The 23,619-nt window shown below is 39.6% G+C and overlaps 2 protein-coding genes across 5 annotated transcripts in view; one reads left to right on the top strand and one right to left on the bottom strand.

Moving 5' to 3' along the window:
• Positions 1-1,515: 1,515 nt before the first annotated feature.
• Positions 1,516-23,465, bottom strand: COQ10B (coenzyme Q10B). Of its 4 annotated transcripts, XM_019838415.2 has the most exons (6): positions 22,994-23,132; positions 21,690-21,790; positions 16,949-17,101; positions 10,278-10,470; positions 4,823-4,924; positions 1,516-2,546 (listed from the first exon to the last, which is right to left on the bottom strand). In XM_019838415.2, the coding sequence occupies exons 3-6, from the start codon at positions 17,074-17,076 to the stop codon at positions 2,379-2,381; spliced, it is 591 nt and encodes a 196-aa protein (XP_019693974.1). In that variant the 5' UTR covers positions 17,077-17,101; positions 21,690-21,790; positions 22,994-23,132; the 3' UTR covers positions 1,516-2,378. The 4 variants fall into 4 exon arrangements, with proteins under 4 accessions (XP_019693974.1, XP_011283751.3, XP_044890161.1 ...); XM_011285449.3 differs by lacking the exon at positions 21,690-21,790 and having other exon boundaries at positions 22,994-23,279; XM_045034226.1 differs by lacking the exons at positions 10,278-10,470; positions 21,690-21,790 and having other exon boundaries at positions 22,994-23,465.
• Positions 23,456-23,619, top strand: part of SF3B1 (splicing factor 3b subunit 1) — a 57,862-nt gene continuing 57,698 nt past the window's right edge. Inside the window, exon 1 of the mRNA XM_003990992.5 lies at positions 23,456-23,590. The gene's annotated coding sequence lies outside the window, so the exon portion shown is untranslated. The remainder of the gene's footprint in view (positions 23,591-23,619) is intronic.

The raw sequence follows: 23,619 nt of genomic DNA, 5'->3' as shown, positions 1-23,619 counted from the left end.
CCAGACGTCACTTCAAAAGTTTATTGGGGGTGGGGGCGCTGAGTGGCTCAGGTCATGATCTCAGGGTTCATGAGTTTGAGCTCCACCTCAGGCTCTGATGTCAGCACAAAGCCAGTTTCAGATCCCGTCTCCCTCTCTCTGCCCCTCCCCTGCTCACAATATCTCTCAAAACTAAACATTAAAAAAAGAAAGGAAGGAAGAAAGGAAGAAGAAAGAAAAAGAAGAAAAAAAAAGTTTATAGGGGCATCTGGGTGGCTGTCAGTTAAGCACCCAACTCTTGATTTTGGCTCAGGTCATGATCTCATGGTTTGTGGGTTTGAGCCCCGCATTGGGCTCTGTGCTAATAGTACTGAGCCTGCTTGGGACTCTCTCTTCCCTAATTCAATAAACTTAAGGGGGAAAAAAAAAGGGGGTGCCTGGGCAGCTCAAACAGCCAATTTCAGCTCAGGTCATGATCTCACAGCTCGTGAGTTTGAGCCCCACATCAGGCTGTGTCAAAGCAAAGCCCCCTTCAGATCCTCTGTCATCCCCTCTGCCCCTCCTTGGCTCATGCTCGCCCTCTTTCAAAAATAAACATACATTAAAAAAAGAAATTAAAAAAAATTAATAAAGGCATTTTTTTCTCTTCCCATACAGAGAGCATTGATGACAACAAACTTAAGTGCATATGTTATGGCCTCTGGAGTGTTGTACTAGGTAAAGCAAACACAAGCGCATAGATACTGGAGCCAGACGCCTGGATATGTTGTATCCTATCTCTACCACTTACTGCAATCTGGGTTCTGACCATACTTGGGAAACCTCATGGTTTATGTGGATGGCTAGATCAAGGCATTATTTGTGTGTTCCTGGGCTCCCTGACCAAAATACCATCCACATACTCTCATAATACCAGCTCAGTTAGATCCCAACCACTAACTTAGATTCTGAACCTGAGAGTTTATCTATGGTATTTATTTATTTATTATTTATTTTTATGGTATTTATAAGGGTAGTGGTAAAGTACAGATTTTTATTTCCATCAAAAGAAAAGTAATATGTACAGGGACAAAAAAATATCTGGATGCTATCTGCCATCTAAAAACATTTTGTTATTTAAAAGGTAATTATATACAAGCTGCAGATACTCTGGAAAGATACTGCTTTACCTGTGTGAAGCCACAACCAGTTCCCTGTGAGTAGACTGTAGGAGTACCTCACCACTGTATAACCAGCACCTGGCACACAGCAGGCACTCAAAACAGATTTACTGAAAAAAACTGATGCAAACGTGCTTTTAGGTAGCGAACGAATTATTGAGGTCCCCTGTTGATCTGAAGAAACAAAGTACTCTGGTTGGAAAGGTAATGCAAGGGGGTTGTTAGGTGTGGAGTGAAAGGAGGGAAGAAGATCAACAATGATTAAAGGAAGACTGAATTTTGCCCAGATTTGTTTCATAAAATGCCACAATTAAACTTTACTAGGTCTATGTGAAATACATATTGAAATAATACAGGAGGATTTCAATAACCAGAATAACTGTACAAAAAATAAACAAATTAACTTTATTAAGTTACTACTTCACTCCTTAGACATTAATTTGTTTACAAAAATATGTTTGAAATACATTATTGAAAGTGAATACACACAATAAATAGAAAATAGGGATGCATGGTGCTGGAGATCTATCAACCAACTTATCTTCATGTGTTGCCCACTGTTGTAGACAAAACTGGACACATAATCAGCATTACTGAAAGCAGTCAAAGTACCTGGGAGAGGGCTGCAAACTACAAGAAAGGTAGCTTAAAGATCTGGACCACTCACCAAAAAAATATTCACTGTTTAATCTGGGAGTTAATCTCACTATTGATAGCACTGTATTACCTACTACCCATAAGAATAATTTAAAAATAAGAAAAGTGCCAAGGAACCTTCATTAACAGTATTTTTAAGTCTAAGTTTCTATTTTAAATATCTGATGATTACTCGAATATCCTAAGCCAAGAGGCAGGCCCTATGACAATAAGTTATAAATAGTCTGAATTTAATAACTTAAAGGTGATAATGGTTAACATAATACATACCGTGTGAGTATCTTAACTAACCACTTTCAGGTAAGGTCATAATTAAAAGGTTTAAGTTTACAGTTTCAATTTCTGGTTAAAAGTGATGACATCCTACTATTGTAAATATGCTAATAAACACATTACTTTGAATTACACTTGATTGAATTCTGTGTACACGTGGTTCCATATTCCAAGTGCAAATTCTCAACGGTGTAGGTTTATAATCAAAGCTGGGTTTAACAAATGCTTTCTAACTTCTGAAAGCAAATGATAAAAGCACTTCCTAAAAGTGAATAAAGTTATAAACAGGTGACCAGTTCTTTTTTCCCTTTACGTGTGATGAACTTCATGAAGCATTAATTCCCGAGGTATATTTGTTTCTGGACCATACAGCTTACACGCTCTTCTTTCAAAGGCAGCTACCATCTGCTTTACAACTTCGTCGAAAAACAATGTGGCAAGCTGAGAGTGCAGAAGGGAGCGGAATTCAAAAGAAATCTGTAGGAAAATGTTAATTATTTTAGGAGGATCTTTCTCTTACTCAATGTCTACTTAGGATAATGGTATTCACACTGTGAAATGGGCTGCTCGGCCTGTAAGGTAGAGTTGTACGGGTATATCTAGATGAGATTTTTACCACCCCTCAGAAGACGGAGACTTCTTTTCCACAGTAAGCACAACTACTGGCACAATAAGCCTAAGTAAACAAGGACAGTGAATTTCATTTCAGGACAAAGAAGCTACTTTTATTAAGTTAAAGATAAAACTGGAAAAAAGCTTTGCTGAATGAATACCATTTCGGTCTGGCTTCTTTCTAATGTACCCCTTTTGGATCTATCCTGTTTCCCAAAAGGAAATACAGAAGGGAAGTAACCCTTCTGATAAGGTATTCCTATGAGAAGTAGTAGCAAGAAGATGAGAGGAGAACTATTTATATCTCCTCAAGATAGAAGTCAAGGCAAGTGGTTCGAGAAAGAGTATTCTAAGGACCAAATAGCCACTAACTTTTAAAACTGCTTTAATTTTCCATTTTGAAGTAATTTAAAATTTGTAAGAAAGTTGCAAAAATACTACAAAGATTTCTCATACACCCATTACCCAGATTCTCCTATTTAGAAAAAAAAATTTTTTTTTAAGTTTATTTTTTTGAGAGAGAGAGTGAGCGAACACAAACAGGGGAGGGGCAGAAACAAGGAGAGACAAAATCCCAAGCAGGCTCCACACCATCAGTGCAGAACCCAATATGGGGCTCAAACTCACAAACTGTGAGATGACCTGAGCTGAGATCAGGAGTCAGATGCTTAACCAACTGCAGCACCCATGCACCCTTAGATTCTCCTATTTTAATGTTTTACAGAACCACAGTGCAATTATTAAAGCCAGGAAATTAAGAGAGAGTTAATGCTACTAGATAGTAACACTATTATCTAATCTACACAGGCCTTATTCAAATTTCCTCAACTGTCTCATTAATGTCCACTAATTTTTTTAATGAATGCAACTCAAGAGCTGAGAACAGCAGCATCAAAATTATGACTATTTCTGGGGCACCTGGGTGACTCAATTGGTTGAGTGTCCAATTTTGGCTCAGGTCATGAACTCAGTCTGTGGGTTTGAGCCCTGTACTGGGCTCTGTGCTGACAGCTCAGAGCCTGGAGCCTGCTTCACGTTCTGTGTCTCCCTCTCTCCCTGCCCCTCCCCCGCTCACACTCTGTCTCTGTCTCTGTCTCTCTGTCAAAAATAAATAATCATTAAAAAAAACTTAAGGGGTGCCTAGATGGCTCAGTTGGTTAAGCATCTGACTTCGGCTCAGGTCATGATCTCACAGTTTGTGAGCTTGAGCCCCACATCAGGCTCTGTGCTGACAGCTCGCAGCCTAGAGCCTGCTTCAGATCCTGTGTCTCCCTCTCTCTCTGCCCTCCCCTCACTCACACTCTGTCTCTCTCTCTCTCAAAAATGAATAAACATTTAAAATTTTTTTTTAAAAATTATGACTATTTCTTGAAATGCAATGCCTGAGTTGCAAATACAGAGAACAATTCATGTATTATCTGTTGGCAAAGAAAAGCCACAAGTGGCTCTAAGTTATCTATAGCTAAGGTGATGTGAACAAGAAAATGCCATAGGGGCGCCTGGGTGGCGCAGTCGGTTAAGCGTCTGACTTCAGCCAGGTCACGATCTCGCGGTCCGTGAGTTCGAGCCCCGCATCAGGCTCTGGGCTGATGGCTCGGAGCCTGGAGCCTGTTTCCGATTCTGTGTCTCCCTCTCTCTCTGCCCCTCCCCCGCTCATGCTCTGTCTCTCTCTGTCCCAAAAATAAATAAAAAACGTTGAAAAAAAAAAAGAAAATGCCATAGTCCCTATTTTAAAAACAAATGTTCCCCTTTGCACTTTATCTCTGCACCACAAGATGTAGAAATCAATGTGTAGATTTCATTTGCTGTTAATAAACTGTTATTAAGCTGTTAGTAAATTCTTAATATGTGTCTTATAATCTATGGACCTGTAAAAATTAGAAAATAGAGAATCACTATTCAAGTTTTCAAGAAATAGAACAGAAAAAGAGAAAGATTCATTAGTATTCTTTCTTATAAAGTTAGTACAGAAAAAGGTATTCAACACTCAGAAATTTGAGATTTTCTGAAAGTGTCTTTCAGTAATCACTATGCACCTAAGATTAATTATGGCAACTGGATTCTAATAAATTGATTATTCCTTCTTTAACAAAACCTCACCTAATATTTGGAACAAACTGAGGGCTGTATGAGAGACTTACTGAAAAATCCAAGGTGCAAGTTCTTGGGTAGCCAGGAAGACCAGGGCTAAAACGCCAAACAGTCTCCAAATGATTGAAAAGTTTCCCGTCAGTACAGGATGCCTAGGACAAAATGAAAATACAACAGGTGTAAAATACCATTTGGACTGTCCAGAATCTACAGTTGAGGATGATTTCTTTTTGAAATGTTTGTAGGTCAGACCACAGGTGATAAAAACATCTCATTTTCAGCTTGGTACTAGGAAGTGACCTCTTGCCAATATATGCCAAGATTGTCAGTGCTCCTTTTCACTGCTGCCACCCACTGTGCTTAGACATTCTCCAGGAGCAAAACAGGGAGTGATTTTTTTGGAAGTTTATCTCCAGCCCTGCCACTTATAAGTAATCCTGAACAAGTTAATTTCCAATACCGTATTTCCTTAAATCTATAAAATGAGTATAATACCTATTTTATATCATCATATGATACAACTAAAATATTTATAAGGTATCTGGCACAGATCCCAAGTATAATTCTAGAATTCTTCTTTCCTACCCAAAGACTTCTCTTGTCAGTTACATTCACTCATTAGTCTCTATTTCTAAGGGCATCCGTGGTTCTAGTTTTCCTGAGAGTCTGGTCCTGACCAGTATCCCTGATCCATTGCTTTCTAACCTCTAATCTCTTCAGTACTCATGTTTATTTTGTGTATGTATACATTGAAACATAATACTTAGCAATACTATGTACAGTCCATCTTGATAGTTCCCATTCTGTCTCATTAAAAGAAGGCTAAGACCCACTTAAGAGTTGCCTCCTGCAATGTGAAAAATGGTGGCCAGGTTCATAGTCACTAGTCTATTGTCAGGACTATTTATGACTCTGAATGAAGTTCAGCTTCTTTACTTACTATCCTAAGACGGTATCTGGGCCTTCATACTAGTAGACAACTGACCTCAAGAATATGTACCACTTTCCCTCAGCAGCAAACCGTCTTTTAAACCCTTGTTTCAAAGTCAACACATCCCTCCCCAATTAAGCCTTAAGTTTTCAGCTCTTTTGGCATATCCTGGGACCAATAAATGATCAAGCCCCTCTACCCCTTTTTTCTCTGTTAACTTATTCCCCTCAACACTTTAGATTGTCCCTCCTCTGAGCCTATACACTACAGGTTGGCAAAAGGACTTGCATAGATAAACATTTTTCCCCAAAGTGTTATTTTTTCTTCCCTAGCTTCTGTCTCCTTAAACACAGAATGCAAGATTATTTGACTATATCTGATTATATCTCCACAAATAGTTCAAATTGGAAGCCAAAGAGCTTAAAATATATTTGATGTTTATTCTTCCTCTTCATCTAAAGCCTTCTGAGTTAGTTATCACATGAAAACACGGTAGAATCATTATAAAGATCAATTGCATCCATACTAAAAAGCATTTATGAAGAAATGCTCTATTTTCACATTCATAGAAGACAGTATTTTAATTTTTAAGGTGGAAACCAGTCAATGTTTTAAAATTTAGGGGGAGGAAAAAATAAATAAAATTTATTTAGACATGATAAAATAATAGTCATTAAAATGCTAACTACTTTATTTTTATTTTAGAGAAAGAGAATGAGCAAGCGGGAGGGAGAGCGAGAGTGAGAGAGAATGAATCTCAAGCAGGCTCCATGCTCAGTCCAGAGTCCACTGAGGGGCTTGATCCCACAACCATAGGATCATGACCTGAGCCAAAATTATAGACTTGAATGCTCAACTGACTGAGCCACTGAACTACTCTAATAGCTAAATTTAGTCATATCATGCTAAGTCACTGGGGAGAAGTGAAAATTTTCTTCAAGGAGTTTGTTTTTTTTGGTTTTGTTTTTAGAGAGAGAGACCACACGTGTGCAAGCAGGGGAGGAGCACAGGGAGAGAGAGACTCTCAAGCGGGCTCCACACCGAGCCCAGAGCCTGATACAGGGCTTGGGGCTCAATCTCATGACAGTGAGATCATGACCTGAGCGGAAATCAAGAATCGGACATTAAACTGAGTCATCCAGGCGCCCAAAAGAGTTTGGTTTTACTGGTAGTTCAGTAATGAGCATCTAATTTTCAAAAGCATCAAAAGTTTATTATAAATCTTATTATTTCAGTTATCCAACTTTCAGGTAATACATTCTACCCTTCTTTACAATCACATAAGATGCTTACAGGAAATTTAACAATGAAGGAAAAACTGCTACTGGGAATACTCACAATATACCACCTCCCTCTGACTACTTTTTCACAAAATGTGACAGTGCTGTACTCATATGAATAATCTAGCCCAAGGACCCACAGGTTTTTACTGGTATGTTTAGACATGGCAAAAGGCTTCATTCCTAACAGGAGAGTTGCTGATCACAACAGGAGGTGTTATGATGATGACCTGCAACTAGCTGCTCTGACTGAACTGACCCAGACAATACAAACTACGACATACAAAATTTTATATTGTGACCCAGGCAGTAAGAGTCATTGAACAGTTGCCTCTATTAAATCTGCTGAAAACTTCTAAGGGCTTCTGGTCATTATAGATTCATGTACACTAGAATTACTGACACATCACAGGCACATCTGAGGCAACTAGTGATTCACCAAAAATGTCACATGGCTTCTCCTGCTCCCTTGGTTATAATGATTTTTATTCTATAGCACATGTGTGTATGAGGTATTAAAATCCAAAACATGAACCCAAGGACAACAGAAAATTGAACATATATAGTTGTGTGTTATGCTCAAATATATCTTTCAACAATTGACACATTAAGTGAGGTACCTTATTTTATTTTTTTAATGTTTATTTTTGTTTTAATTTTTTTAAATGTTTATTTATTTTTGAGACAGAGAGAGACAAAGCATGAGTGGGAAAAGGGAAGAGAGAGAGGGAGACACAGGATCCGAAGCAGACTGCAGGCTCTGAGCCATCAGCACAGAGCCTGACGCGGGGCTTGAACTCGTCAACTGCAAGATCATGACCTGAGCCGAAGTCAGACGCTCAACCGACTAAGCCACCCAGGTACCCCCAATGTTTGCTTATTTTTGAAGGAGAGACAGAGTGTGAGCAGGGGAGGGGCAGAGAGAGAGAGAGAGAGACAGACACAGAATCAGAAGCAGGTCCCAGGCTCTGAGCTGTCAGCACAGAGCCCGATGTGGGGCTTGAACTCACGAACTGTGAGATCATGACCTGAGCCGAAGTCAGGTCAGTCCAACCGACTGAGCCACCCAGGCACCGCTATGAGGCAGCTTATTTTAATGAAAAATACCTTTGCAATTTGACACAAACAGTGTGAATTTGCATAAGGTTCTTAATTTTACTAAGCCTCATAAAATTGAGATAGCAATGATAACTTCATACATGTTATTATGAAGATTTTTTTTTCTAATACAGTTTCCTCCCTCCTTGGCAGTAGTGAAAGTTACTGAGATTATGAGGAATATCTCTGGATCTGCAATAACCCAAAAAGACAGTAATGAGAACTTCTTAAGCACAAAGCTCTCATGACTCCCATCACTGTAGTATTGGTGCTGAGGCCACACAAAGATGAAAAAGAGAAGCTTCCACTCACTCAAGTAGCTCAACCTTGACAAGCAGAAATCAGATGAAGAAATAAATTATATTGCAGAGTGATAAGAGAAACAAAACATGTACAAAGCCCAGAAGAATCTCCGAAGTAGGACTGATTATTTATATTAAGGAAAGGGAGAAAGCAACATCAGACAGCTAGAATTTGAAGGACTACTACGCAAAGAATTAAGTTCATTACAGGTAGAAGAGTGAGAAGTATGCAAAGGCACAGGGTCGCACAATAAGCACCGTATGGTGCATTCATGGAACTTGAAGATGGAAGGTACTGCCTGAACATTTAGTATATTTGTGTGTGTGTGTGTGTGTGTGTGTGTGTGTGTGTAGTGTGTACTGGGGAAGGGGTGGGGAGCAACAATAAAGCAGATGACTTAATCTTGTATGTATTAAGAAGCAAGGGAAGGTGTGTCAACTATACTTCAATTAAAATAAAAAGCCAGTGAAGGAAAGAAAAAGCTAGGGGGAGAAAATTGAGGGTTATTATTTTTTTTCTCAAGAATTCTTTTAGTTAAATATAGAATATGAAGATTTAAGTTATAAGAGATTAACGTCAGGGGCACCTAGGTGGCTTATTCGGTTGGGTATCCAGCTCTTGATTTTGGTTCAGGTCATGCACGGTTTGTGAGATCAAGCCCCACATGGGACTCTGTCCTGACAGCATGGAGCCTGCTTGGGATTCTTTCGCTCCCTCTCTCCCTCTGTCAGTCCTCTAATTGTGCTCTCTCTCTCTCTCAAATAAACAAACATTTAGAAAAAGAGAGACTGAGGTCAGGAAACAAAAACATTTTCAGATTATATAGATATTCACTGGTGTCAGAAAGACTGAGCTGGAGTCTTGGCTCTGTAACCTTGGGTAAGTTATCTAACTCTTCTAAACCTTAATCTGCTCAACTATATGATGGAGAACAGTAACATTTGAATCTCAAAGGGCTGTTTTGAAGATTAAACAAGTAATTGAAGTGCTTTAAAGCACCACAAAGAGCTCAATAAATGTTAGCTAATGTGAGAGGCAGTGCAGTATAGTAGTAAAAATCTCCAAAACTATGAGGAAAAAGATGGAAATATTCATAATGGCAAAGCCCCGGAGTGGCACAGCCTTTTATATGAGTTCAAGTTGTGAGAGTAAGATGAGGGTGGACTCCAAAGTCAGCCTCACTGGACAGTAGACTCTCTAATATGAGAGCTGCACCTCCTTCAATGCCTAACAAGGAGCTGACGAAGGCATTTAGCTCTGGCCAATTACCAAGAAATGACATTTTGTGGGCATAAAACACAACTACACTTTAAGTATTTGGCCACGAAACTCTAGGAATTCAAAAGAACTCTATGGAATTCTGCCGTTTTGTGTATTTAAGCCCCAGTACCTTTTCTATATGTGCATTCTCCTTTGACAAGGTAAAATAATCAATAGAATGCATGTAATAGCACTTGGCATTTCAGTACCGCCACATGGCAGTATGACCTTGACAGTGTTCATGTTCTCATTTATATCTTTTCTACCTTCATTCTCTCACCACTGTCCTTTCCTTAACTTAAAAAAACAAAAAAAATCAAAAAAACAAACTAGCGCAAAAATTAAAACAGTTCTCACTTGTGCGGTCCAATCTTTTCTAAGGGGCAATAGTCCTCAACTGAAGAAAAAAAAGAAAAAGCTTCTTATTTCCATATTCTAGTCAAATTTCTATTTGGCAAGAATAACACCAATACTGGATAAAACAGTACAGTTAGAAGACATAAGAAATCATTTGTTTTTTCCTTCCTTCTCTGATTAGTTTAGGGACATTCTTTCAAGCTATTATACTTTAACTCACTTGATATAATCAACATTTGGGAAAGATTTAAAAACAACAAAAACTACAACTATTACCTTTACCAAATGTGGTTTCACCAAGGTTACTACTGATGTATAGCGCTCCAACACAGGTGGAAACCCAATTTCTAATCGTGTTTTGCAATATCCAGTTCTCTTTGATATTACATCTGATTTTTTGCACCAAGGAACAAAATGCTTGTAATCTTCCATTCCTGATACCACATCATACATTTCCTGCATAGAATATCTTAAAAAAAAAAAAAAAAAAAAGAGAAAGAGAGAAAGGTGTTAACTGCACCTAGTTATATGGCATACATATATTTTAAATTGAATATGAGGGGCACCTGGGTGCCTCACTCGGTTAAGCATCTGACTCTTGACTTAGGCTCAGGTCATGATCTCGCAGTTCATAAGGCTGAGCCCCACACTGGGCTCTGCACTGACTCCGCAAAGCTGGCTTGGGATTCTCTCTCCTTCTTTCTCAACGCCTTCCCAACTTGCTGCCTCTCAAAATAAATAAACAGACTTTAAAAAATAATTAAAAGGGGAACCTGGGTGGCTCAGTCAGTTAAGCATCTGACTTCGGCTCAGGTCATGATCTCACGGTCCGTGAGTTTGAGCCCCATGTCAGGCTCTGTGCTGACAGCTCGGAGCCTGGAGCCTGCTTTGGATTCTATGTCTCCCTCTCTCTGACCCTCCCCTGTTCATACTCTGTCTCTCTCTGTCTCAAAAATAAATAAACGTTAAAAAATAATAATTAAAATAATTAAAAAATTAAATTATAATCAAATATATACTTTAAAGTTTACTTATTAATTTATTTTAGTAATCGCTATACCCAATGTGGGGCTTGAACTCACAATCCTGAAATCAAGCATTGCATGCTCTTCTGACCGAGCCAGCCAGACAACCCCTCCTTTTTTTAAGTTTATTTATTTATTTTTATTAAAAAAACATTTTTTTTAATGTTTATTTATTATTTTGAGAGAAAGACACCATCAGCAGGAGGAGGGACACACAGAGAGGAAGACACAGAACCTGAAGCAGGCTCCAGGCTCTGAGCTGCCAGCACAGAGCCCAACGCGCCGTTCGAACCCACAAACCTTGAGATCATGACCTGAGCCGACGTGAGACACTTAACTGACTGAGCCACCCAGGCACCCCTGTTTTTTTAAGATCAAATATACACTTTAGAGCAAAGAAATTTACAACATATTGTTACATGAAAAAAAGCACACTACAAAGTAGACAGGATATGCACTATTCTATTATCCATTTAAGAAAAATTATACATAGGGGCGCCTGGGTGGCTCAGTCGGTTAAGCATCTGACTTTGGCTCAGGTCATGATCTTGCAGTTTGTGGGTTTGAGACCCATGTTGGGCTCTGTGCTGACAGCTCAGAGTCTGGAGCCTGTTACGGATTCTGTGTCTCCCTCTCTCTCTGACCCTCCCCCGTTCATGCTCTGTCTCTCTCTGTCTCAAAAATAAACGTTAAAAAAAATTAAAAAAGAAAAATTATATGTAAATTCTATATTTCTCACTTTTAAATACCTGATGTTTACTTCTTCCTGAAACTAATTGTTAGGGTAACAGACTATGTGCAATGAAAATCTGGAAGGACATAGATTAAACAATAGTTTTTAACTCAAGAAAAAGAAGTAGGAATAAAGATCGACTCTCTTAGTACATATTCTTATATATTGTTAGATTTTTATACAAGTATGTAGTATTTTTGTAATTAAAAAAAAAAGGAAACTATTCTAGAACATAAAGGAAACATCTCATTCTTTTCATGAGCCAGCATAACACTCCATCAACCCAAACCTGACCAAGAACATAAAAAATAAAATCTATAGACCAATGTCACCTGTGACTACTAAGGCAAAAATTCTAATTATCAGCAAATAAAATCCAAAAATACATTTTGAAAAAAACATTATCAAATGCAACTCTTTTAAAGACGCATGGATGGCTTAACACTAAGAATTATATTAACCAAAAGAAAAATTGTGATTCCCTCCATAAATGGTAAAATACCAAAAGCATTCTCATTAGAGTTAGAAATAAAACAAAGATGCTAGTTATCATTGTTATGTAACATTGTTCTGAAAGTATTAGCTGAAGTAAAATCAGAGTATGAAATATGAGGCATATGTATGGAGAAGAATAAAACAAGAGTATCAGTTGGCAGGTGATATGACTATCAATTCAGAAGATAAGCAATTCAGAATTCAGTAAGGTAACCTGTTAAAGAACCTTTAAAAATAAATACTTTTCCTACACTAACAAGAACCAGTTATAAAACAGCACAGAATTGCAAAATACCTACAAATAAATTCAACAAAAAAACTTAAGGGCCTAAATGTAAAACAAACAGAAACAACAGCAGTCTATGGATACAAAAGACGAGCAGATGATGGGAGCCAGATACATATTATTCTTATAAAAACTGAACACTGTTAAAACATAATTCACCTCAAAACGGTAATAGGAATTTACACCACCACCAAGACCATGATGGCTGGGACTATAATTCTGCCCCCCTCCAATCCCTTCAACAAGTACATGGTCATAATCAACCAGGCCACACCCTACAACTACCCAGTGCCCCTCCCAGATGATGGGAACATGCCCAAGGTGTCCAGCCACCCCCAGGACTCCGGGCCCAAGTCTGGAGTGGCTGAAGAAACTGTGAGCACCTCCAGTTGCAGGGAGGACACATCCTCCCATGGCCAATAATATGTGAAAAGTGAAAGAAGAAAAATTATACAGTAATCTAAACAATCCCAATCTAAATTACAAAAGGGAAGTTTCAGAATAAGACAGAATGAGTCTTTATGAATGTTTAAATTAAACTTTATGAGCATGAAATGAGGCCCACACCAGAGGGGAGGGAAAATCACCCTACCCCTTGGTTTTAGTTACTTTGAAAAAAAGGCCAAAGTAAGTCCCATGAAGAAGCATGAAACCTTGTAGCCTGGAACTTAATTGTTATAAAAATAGTCTACAGGGGCGCCTGGGTGGCGCAGTCAGTTAAGCGCCCGACTTCAGCCAGGTCACGATCTCGCGGTCCGTGAGTTCGAGCCCCGCGTCAGGCTCTGGGCTGATGGCTCAGAGCCTGGAGCCTGTTTCCGATTCTGTGTCTCCCTCTCTCTGCCCCTCCCCCGTTCATGCTCTGTCTCTCTCTGTCCCAAAAATAAATAAACTTAAAAAAAAAAAAATAATAAATAAATAAATAAAAAATAAAAATAGTCTACAACAACTCAGAAAGCAGTATATACAGCATAGTGGTCAAGGAGATGGACTTTATACTCAGGAAGGACTGTGCTCAAGTATCAACCCTAAAACATAGTAAGCCACATGACCCTGGGTAGGCTGTTTAACCTCTCAATTTTATGTTCTTCATCCATAACTAAAAAGTACCTCTACAGGGTTCTTCTGAGGGTTAAGTGAAATCGTTTTGCCATACTGCACAATGCTTAATAAGCACTTAATAAACGGTAGCTAATATGTGTTTATGTCAAATACAGGGGAAAAGATAAGATAGAGATCACTGGATAAGGCCAATTTGCAATAAAAAGAATTTTGGCCTGAGAAAGAATAAGGAAGCAAGCAATAATAAGTAAATACGTTGGAAAAAATAATCTTTGAAAAAAAAATCTTTGGAATCATACTTCATGTACATTATCTCTCTGAGCTTCAGTTTCCTCATCTCTATAATAGGAATAACAATACCTAATATACATGGCTATTGTGAGAATTAAATGAAACAGTAAAGTACCCAGTAATAGCTGTCAAATGCCAGGTACACAGTAAAAGAAGATATTAACAGTGATTCAGAGGTAAAGCAGGCCAGGGGTGCCTGGGTGGCTGAGTTGGTTTAGCATCTGACTCTGGATTTCAGCTCAGGTCCTGATCTCACAGTTTGTGGGTTTGAGCCCTGTGTTGGGCTCTGTGCTGGCAGCTTGGAGCCTGCTTGGGATTCTCTCCCTCTCTCTGCCCCTCCTCTGCTCACGCATGGGCTCTCTCTCAAAATAAATAAATATTTTTTTTAAAAAGTAGACCAATTCACTATTAATCTTTTTATTGCCATTTCTTTTTTTAACTGATACCAGCTCTGGCAAAGATATCTACCTATCCAATTATTTAGGCTCACTTCACATGGTATACTTGCTGGGAAGAAGATGCCCATCAGGAGGCTACTATTTCCTGGCACAAAAACAGACACTCAGATCAATGGAACAGAATAGAGAACCCAGAAATGGACCCACAAACGTATGGCCAACTAATTTTTGACAAAGCAGGAAAGAATATCCAATGGAATAAAGGCAGTCTCTTCAGCAAGTGGTGCTGGGAAAACTGGACAGCGATACAGAGAAGAATGAACCTGGACCACTTTCTTACACCATACACAAAAATAAAAAAATGGATGAAAGACCTAAATGTAAGACAGGAAGCCATCAAAATCCTCGAGGAGAAAGCAGGCAAAAACCTCTTTGACCTCAGCCACAACAAGTTCTTACTCAACACATCTCTGGAGGCAAGGGAAACAAAAGCAAGAATGAACTACTGGGACCTCATCAAAATAAAAAAGCTTCTTCTGCACAGCAAAGGAAACAATCAGTAAAACTAAAAGGCAACCAACAGAATGGGAGATCTGCAAATGACACATCAGATAAAGGGTTAGTATCCAAAATCTATAAAGAACTTATAAAACTCAACACCCAAAAAACAAATAATCCAGTGAAGAAATGGGCAAAAGACATGCATAGACACGTCTCCAAAGAAGGCATAAAGATGGCCAACCGACACATGAAAAAATGCTCAACATCACTTATCATCAGGGAAATACAAATCAAAACCACAATGAGATACCACCTCACACCTGTCAGAATGACTAACACTAACAACTCAGGCAACAACAGATGTTGGCCAGGATGCGGAGAGAGGAGATCCTCTGTACTGCTGGTGAGAATGCAAACTGGTGCAGCCACTCTGGAAAAGAGTATGGAGACTCCTCAAAAAATTAAAAATAGAACTACCCTATGACCCAGCAATTGCACTACTAGGTATTTATCCACGGGATACAAGTGTGCTGTTTCAAAGAGACACATGCACCCCCATGTTTATAGCAGCACTATCAACAATAGCCAATGTATGGAAAGAGCCCAAATGTTCATCGATGGATAAATGGATAAAGAAGATGTGGTATATATATATATATACACACATATATATATACATACACACAATGGAGTATTACTTTGCAATCTAAAAGAATGGAATCTTGCCATTTGCAACTATGTGGATGGAACTGGAGAATATTATGCTAAGCGAAATTAGTCAGAGAAAGACAAATATCATATGACTTCACTCATATGAGGAATTTAAGATACAAAACAGATGAATATAGGGAAGGGAAGCAAAAAGAATATACAAACAGGGAGGGGGGACAAAACATAAGAGACTCTTAAATATGGAGAACAAACAGAGGGTTGCTGGAGAGGTTGTGGGAGGGGGGATTGCTAAATGGATAAGGGGCATTAAGGAATCTACTCCTGAAATCGTTGTTGTACTATATGCTAACTAACTTGGATATAAATTAAACAATAAACAGACTTAAAAAAAAAAAGGAGGCTACTATTCCCAGTACCCCTCTTGCATTTAGATGGGATTATGTAACTAGTTCTTCCCAATAATCCCTTCCAAATCAATATGGTTTAGAATCAGGTATATCTTTTTAAGAGACTCTGAAGACTAAGAAATTACAAAGGTACAAGTTAGATGGAGCCCGGTTCATAAATTGCTGTGCATGGATGGGGAGTACTCACTTGAACTTTACATAAGGAAGAAATAAACTTTTGGGTTTTACCTATATAGCTGCTAGCTTTACCTTAACCAATACAGTGACTTAGCCAGTAATAAAGGTGATTTTAGTGACAAAAGTGGAGTCTGCTGAAAGTCCTTTACTACAGAAAACTTTACTACAGAAGGGAAAGAGCAAGTGGAAAAATTCATGAAATGCACTTTCACAAGAATTCATGTAATACTTAATGGCCTGTTAAGAATTAAGACCCCCTTGTAGAAATTCCCCTATGAACAGATGCTGTATTTCTGGTTTAGCAGAACTGCAGTCTCTCTATTCTCTCCTGTGTATATGCCTAGATCTGGGGTCAAACCTGGCCTATTGCCTTGTTTTGTAAATAAAGTTTTATTAGCACATAGCCACACCCACTTATTAACTACAGGCTATAGTAGTAGGTCTTTTGGGCTATAATTCCAATGACAGAGTTGAGTAGTTGCTACAGAGATAGTATGGTCCACAAAACCTAACATATTTACTCTCTGGCCCTTTACAGAAAAAGTTTGCCAACCTACGCTCTAGGTGGTAGGAGCCTCTTAGCACATCTGCATGTTACTTACCTATGCATGTGTATATGTTAGGGAGCTATATAAACATATTGGGCCCAACAAATCACTAATGTTGCCACTACAGAAATGAACAGTGTACAAAAATACAGGTCATAAACAGTTCAGTTATTTCCTTTATATGTCAAGATTTAAATCTATCCTATAAAGTCACTACATAATTATGGTAATTCAACAAATATTTATAAAACAGCAAAAGCTATGGAAAGGCCAATCCAGAAAAACCAGAGCTTACTCTGTAAGAAGAAAATCCAAAAAAAAAAGTCATGATACAAGAAAGTTATTATATACAAACCCTATAATTCTCCTCTCTGAATATTCTTTTCTTTTGTTTATTAATGGCGCAGCAATTCTGAAGAAAGTTCTTGCATATATCTCTTTAGGCAAAACTAAGGAGGTATATAGTGGAAGAGTTCTGCTCATCAGTATACCACAGGAAGCAAAATATCTAAAAGACAAAAATTACCTGATTTAGAATGGCATTGAAAATTAAGAGGAAACACAAATTACAGACTGTAAAATACTATCACACTTTATTTTTTTAAAGTAAGCTCTACACCCAACGTGGGTCTCAAACTCATGACCATGAGATCAGGAGTTGCTGCTCCACCAACTGCGCCAGTCTGGCCTCCCAGTAACTATCATACTTTGGAAGACTTTGCAACTTTAGAATATTACACACACACACACACACACAGAGAGAGAGAATTGTGTGCATATGCATGCACAAGCACACAGAAAAAAAATTTATTAAGTACCATGAAGAAAACTAAACATAACAGCTTACAGTTTGGGTTAGAAGTTCCTGGCACAAAAGGGATCTCTCCCAGAAAGTTGGCTTTCAGTCTACCATCATGTATTACAACATATTCTTCCCATACACTTGCTAGAATATTCATCAACTATTTTCTCTTTATTTGTTAATGTAAACTCTTCCCCCAATGTGGGGCTTGAACTCATGACCCCGAGGCCATGAGTCCCATGGTCTACTGACTGAGCCAGCCAGGTGCCCCTCATCATCTATTCAACTCATCTATCCAGGTTGTCTTCTCAGCTGGATCCACAGAGGTTCTTTAATTCCTTTTTTTTTTTTTTTAATTTTTTTTTCAACGTTTTTTATTTATTTTTGGGACAGAGAGACAGAGCATGAACGGGGGAGGGGCAGAGAGAGAGGGAGACACAGAATCGGAAACAGGCTCCAGGCTCTGAGCCATCAGCCCAGAGCCCGACGCGGGGCTCGAACTCACGGACAGCGAGATCGTGACCTGGCTGAAGTCGGACGCTTAACCGACTGCGCCACCCAGGCGCCCCTTTTTTTTTTTTTAATTTTGAGAGAGAGAACATGCACACAAAAATGGGGGAGGGGCAGAAAGAGGGAGGAGAGAGAGAGAATCCCAAGCAGGCTCCCCAGCGTAGGCAAAGAACCTGACATGGGCTCAAACTCAAGAATCTTGATATCATGACCAGAGCCAAAGTTGGACACTTAACCGATTGATCCAGCCAGGTGCCCCAGGTTCCTTAATTCTTGACCCACTCTGAGACTTGAGATTGGAAATCTAGTGGCCCTCTCAGAACTGTTGCTCTATACTCCTTTACCTTCCAGTCTCCCTTTCAATGCGTATATGTAAAAACACATATCAAAGAAATTAGAATATTAGTTGTTTGGGTGCTTCTAAATATAGGTGCCTGATACACTTGTTTTCACCTGAATATTTCTGCCTTTCCCTAATAAGATTATTGTATAACTATTTTATACTATTATTTATGTATTAGTTCACATACTCATTGAGATCGTGTTCTGTGCTAGGCACTAGGGATATAATGGTAAAAATAAAAATTAACGGTATGAGAATTACTTTGTAGTTGAGCATTCAAAAGAAGTGCTAAGAAAGAAAGGGGGTGGGGACACGTAATTAGGAGCTGCTTTTGATAGGGCAGTCTCAGAAGTCCTCTAACGTTATACTTCAGCTGAGATATAACAGGAGTTAGCCATATAAAGAGAGAAATAGGTATGTATGTACATAATAAATGTGTATGTGTATGCATACACACACAGTGTATGTGAGTGTAGTATATGGAAGGAGGGGAGGTAGGCAGGGGGCATTCCAGGTAGTAGGGAAAGAGCCTGGCAGTATCCACAGACTGAAAAAGACTAACAGTGTAGTATCAGTAAAGCAAGCCAGGAGAGTACTATGAAATAATATTAAACTGGTTGGAGCTAGATCATGCTGGGAATTATTAGCCAGGATAAAGCAATTTGGATTTTATCCTCAATGAGAAGCTTTTGGAGAATTCCAAGTAAAAGAGTACTATTTCATTAGATCAAATCTTCAAATTATTTTTTAAAAGGGGAATGGAGGGCCTAGTGAAATCTTATGTCATCATACATAAAATTTGTTTTATAAATAGAATTTACACATAAATAAAATTTCTTTGGACATAGACACCCTGCAATTTGGCTGGGGAGGAAGAAACAATCAAGTTAAACAAGGAATAGTTGAAGAAATTGGGAATATTCAGCCAGGAGGATGATACCTGAGGTATGGTTCCAAAACATAAACAAGAAGCCCAATCGGAGGGAGACAAATTTAGGCTCCATAATAAAGGAAAGAACTTTTGATAATTCCTTTTTAAAAAAATATACATTTATTTTTGAAAGAGAAAGCGTGTGCCTGCGTTGTCAGCAGACACACACCCACACCCACACATCCACACACATGAGCAGAGGAGGGGCAGAGAGAGGGAACAGAGGATCTGAAGCAGGCTCTGTGCTGACAGCAGAGTCCAATGTGGGGCTCCAACTTAGAAACCGTGAGATCATGACCTGAGCCGAAGCTGGTTGCTTAACTAACTAAGCCACCCAGGTGCCTCAAGAAAGAACCTTTGAACAATTAATACTCTTTATAAAAATTAGGTGGTCTTATTCCAGACAATGAAATAAAGGTTAATGAAAATGGTTAAGCTAAACACTGATAACTATTTGTCAAAATGTAATGGTAAAGAAATCACACATATGAACTATATAGGTGAACTTACAGGCCTCTTTTTAAGACTTTAAAAGGATTTTTCATCCAACTGTAAGTAACACTTCAAAATATAAACAAGGGGATAAAAATATTGCAAAACAAGACAGCTTTCTAAATTCTAGGTTTTTAGGACATCACAAGTAGTATTTGATTTTTTAATGATGGTAAGAGCATATTTTAAAGATATCTCTATTATTTTTAATCAAAAGAGATTTTAGATAAATTCATCTCCTAGAGAGAAAAATATGTTACCAATTTAGATAGATTCATCTAGAGAGAATAAAGGTGTTAAGTGTTTCCAAAAATCTTTAAAAATATGATTAGTTACGTGAATCTTATTTTAAAGGCAGAGATAATATTAAAATAAGCCTATTGTGGGGCGCTTGGATGGCTCAGGTCATGATCTCACAGTTGGGATAGAGCTTCACGTTGGGCTCTGTGCTGACGGCATGGAGCCTGCTTGAGATTTTCTCTCTCTTCCTCTCACTCTCAAAATAATTTTAAAAAAGAGCCTATTGTGATTTTTTTTTTTTTTTTTTAGAGTAAAACTATAGAGTTTTCTTAGAAGTAGGATAATACCGGGGCACTTGGGTGACTCAGTTAAGCTTCTGACTTCGGCTCAGGTCAGGAACTCGAGGTTTGTGAATTCGAGCTTCGCGGCAGGCTCTGTGTTGACAGCTCAGAGCCTGGAGCCTGTGTGGGAATCTACGTCTCCCTCTCTCTCTGTCCCTCCCCCATTCATGCTCTCCCGCTCTCAAAAATAAAAAATAAAACATTAAAATTTTTTTTAAGAAAGTGGGATTATACCAACGTAAGTGAATGACAGTTACTCTGCTAAATGAAGCAGATCAGTGGAAATAACATAATTTGGCAATTAATTTAGCTTCTCCTTCAAAAAAAAATTTTTTTAAGGTTTATTCATTTTTGAGAGACAGAGCACGAGCAGGGGGAGGGGAGAGAGAAAGTGAGACACAGAATCCGAAGCAGGCTCCAGGCTCTGAGCTGTCAGCACAGAGCCTGACACAGGGCCCAAACCCACAACCCACGAGATCATGACCTGAGCCGAAGTCAGACGCTCAACTGACTGACTTCAGCTCAGGTCATGATCTTAGGGTTTGTGAGTTCGAGCCCCATGTCAGGCTCTGTGAAGACAGCTTGGAGTTCGGATTCTGTCTCAATCTCTCTGCCCCTCCCCCACTCACACTGTGTGTGTGTGTGTCTCCCTCTCTCTCTCAAAAATAAATATTTAAGGGGCGCCTGGGTGGCTCGGTCGGTTAAGCGTCCGACTTCAGCTCAGGTCATGATCTCACGGTCCGTGAGTTCGAGCCCCGTGTCGGGCTCTGTGCTGACGGCTCAGAGCCTGGAGCCTGTTTCAGATTCTGTGTCTCCCTCTCTCTCTGCCCCTCCCCTGTTCATGCTGTCTCTCTCTGTCTCAAAAATAAAAAATAAAAAAAAAAAACGTTAAAAAAATCTTTTTTTAAATAAAAAAAAATAAAAAATAAATAAATAAATATTTAAAAATATTTAAAAAAGAAGCCACATAAAATAATTTAGGATCTCTGTTCGCCATATTGATTACAAACCAAATCTGGTGTACAAAATACCTGATCACCTGTTCCCTTTCTAGGACATTCTTTAGCTGTCTTTGTTATAACAGTTTTACGTATTTTCCCCACTTTTGTTACCTATTATCAGAAGCCAATTATGTGACAGATATTGAAAACACTTATTAATAATTTTCTGATAAATCAGTATCAGAAAAGGCAGCATTTCTGTGATAAACCTTTATTTAAAAAAGATAAAACCGTTGCTCCTGAGAGATGAACTGGTTGCCTATGAAGCTTTTCACTGTATATGGTTTTGAATTTTGTATCAAGTTTATGTAATACCATGGCCCCAACCTCCCACTCTACCTCCCCCAAAAGAAAACACACACACACATACACACACACATACACATATACATATAAAAACCCTTATACAATCTGATTACAACTGTAAAGGAAATACCTGTGTTTAAAGCAAGCTAATAGTTTTCCTGATGAGTCTGCATACTATGGTTACAAGCCCTGGACCGCACATCTATTTTCACACACTATCAAGAATGATGTCTTAAAAAAAAAAAAAAAAAAAAGAATAACGTCTTCAACTGTAATGAAGAGCCATACAGTCATATATATCGTTAAACCATGATATTAAAACTGAATCAGAGGAAGGACAGTTTTTTGTTACTAAACTTCCGATAGTACATCTCACCCTACTATAATAAACGCCACAAACTATGTTAGTGCTTGCGCCTAAAATGAGCTCATAAACTCCCTCCCTCCTCATTATTATAAACAGTAAATACTTGTCTTGGAATTTAAACCTTAATGTAATCACTAAAACAATTTTTTTTCTTAAAACTGATTAGAACTACTTTTTCAAGTTATTTCCTTTAACAAGACTTCAGTTTCAACCAATATTTGTTTAAAAAGATTTAGAGTTGGCTGGGGGTTTGATACTTGAAAAATTCTTTAAATCTAAATTCTTGGAGTTCAACATTTGTGCTTTCTCCCTTCATCCTGTACTGTTTACAACTGAATACATTTTAAATACTAACTTTAGTTTTCGAGCATTAATTTATTACAAAGTCATCAGGAAAAGGAAACTAAGCGGTGGAAGTATGGAATCATTCATGTCTCCACCTCCACCCACCAAAAAGGAGCCAACCAGGAAAATCCAAAGCTGGTTCAAGGTTACAGGACCTCTAAGTTACAGTCGAGCGGGGAAAAAAAATCCAGGTCCCCTACTATGGCTACATTTAGTTTTGCAAGCACCAAAGGGTGGAAGCAAACGTCTCCTACCAAAAACTGGGAAAGTATGTCTGAACACTTGGCACCCTAGAGGAAAAGAAGGAGGCTCACCGCCGGGCCACAAACTCCCACAGCCCGGGCACCCAGCAACTCTGAGGCAAAGTTAAAAGAGCAGCAACAGCAGCAGGCCGTAGGGGAGGAGACCGGAAGAGCTCCAAGTTACCCTTTTTCCTAATTGCTCTATCAGCTGCTGCGAAAGTCGCTCCGCCGATGATTCACTACCTCTCGCGAGGGAAGCGAGTCACCAACTCAGACGGGTGTCTGAAACAGGCCCACGAACCTCTGGCCGGGGTGATGGGCGCAAAACCTGAATTCCTCAAACACAGGAGACCCTCTTCCTCTGGAGACGCGGAAACGCATCCGGTCAGGCTCCCCCTCGCCCCAAGTCTCCTCGGTCCCCCAACTCAGCAAGCCGGGGCCGAAGGCTACCCTCACTGCAGCACCCTCGTTGTTTATTACCTGACGTTCCGGGTAGGCCTCTGCGCCGGAGCCGGGGTTCCGGCCGCTGCTGTCGACTTTGGACGGCATCCCGCAACCACCTTTCTCAGGGCCCCCTGACCGGCCCGAGCTGCCATGATAGTCTCACTGAAGCCGGTCCTCACCTCCGGGACCTGGTCCTCGGTGCCGCCCTTCTGTGGCCCGCGGAGCCGCCCGGCTCCAGCACCTTCCAACCAATCAGCGGGCCCCTTGAGCTGCCAGACACGCCCTCTCTTCCCACCCCGAAAGCGCATAACTGACGCAAGCTCCCGCTGCCGTAAGGCCGACTGTAAATGCCTCGTCATCCTTCCAGCCAATCAAAGGGAGCTCAGGGCCGCCTGGACACACCCCTCTTTCCTGGCCGAGCTCCAGTTCCCGCCGCGCGCTAAGGCGCCTTTTACGTAAGACTCATCGTGACCTCTCACCCCACCTCCCGCGCTGGAACTCTTCTCCGGATTCGCCAACCGCCACCGTTCTCTTAGGCGCTGCTTGAGGTCGTGAGGCTCGGCACGTGAGCCCAGTCCAAGGGCGGGAGAAAGCTCGAGGTTCTGGGTGTTCGTTACGTAACTGTCCAAACCGGTGAGTGCTGAGCCGGACTGCCATCGTTC

This window comes from Felis catus, chromosome C1, assembly GCF_018350175.1.
Source record: "Felis catus isolate Fca126 chromosome C1, F.catus_Fca126_mat1.0, whole genome shotgun sequence".
NCBI classification, from domain to species: Eukaryota; Metazoa; Chordata; class Mammalia; order Carnivora; family Felidae; genus Felis; species Felis catus.
This window is presented reverse-complemented; position numbering and strand designations above follow the sequence as displayed.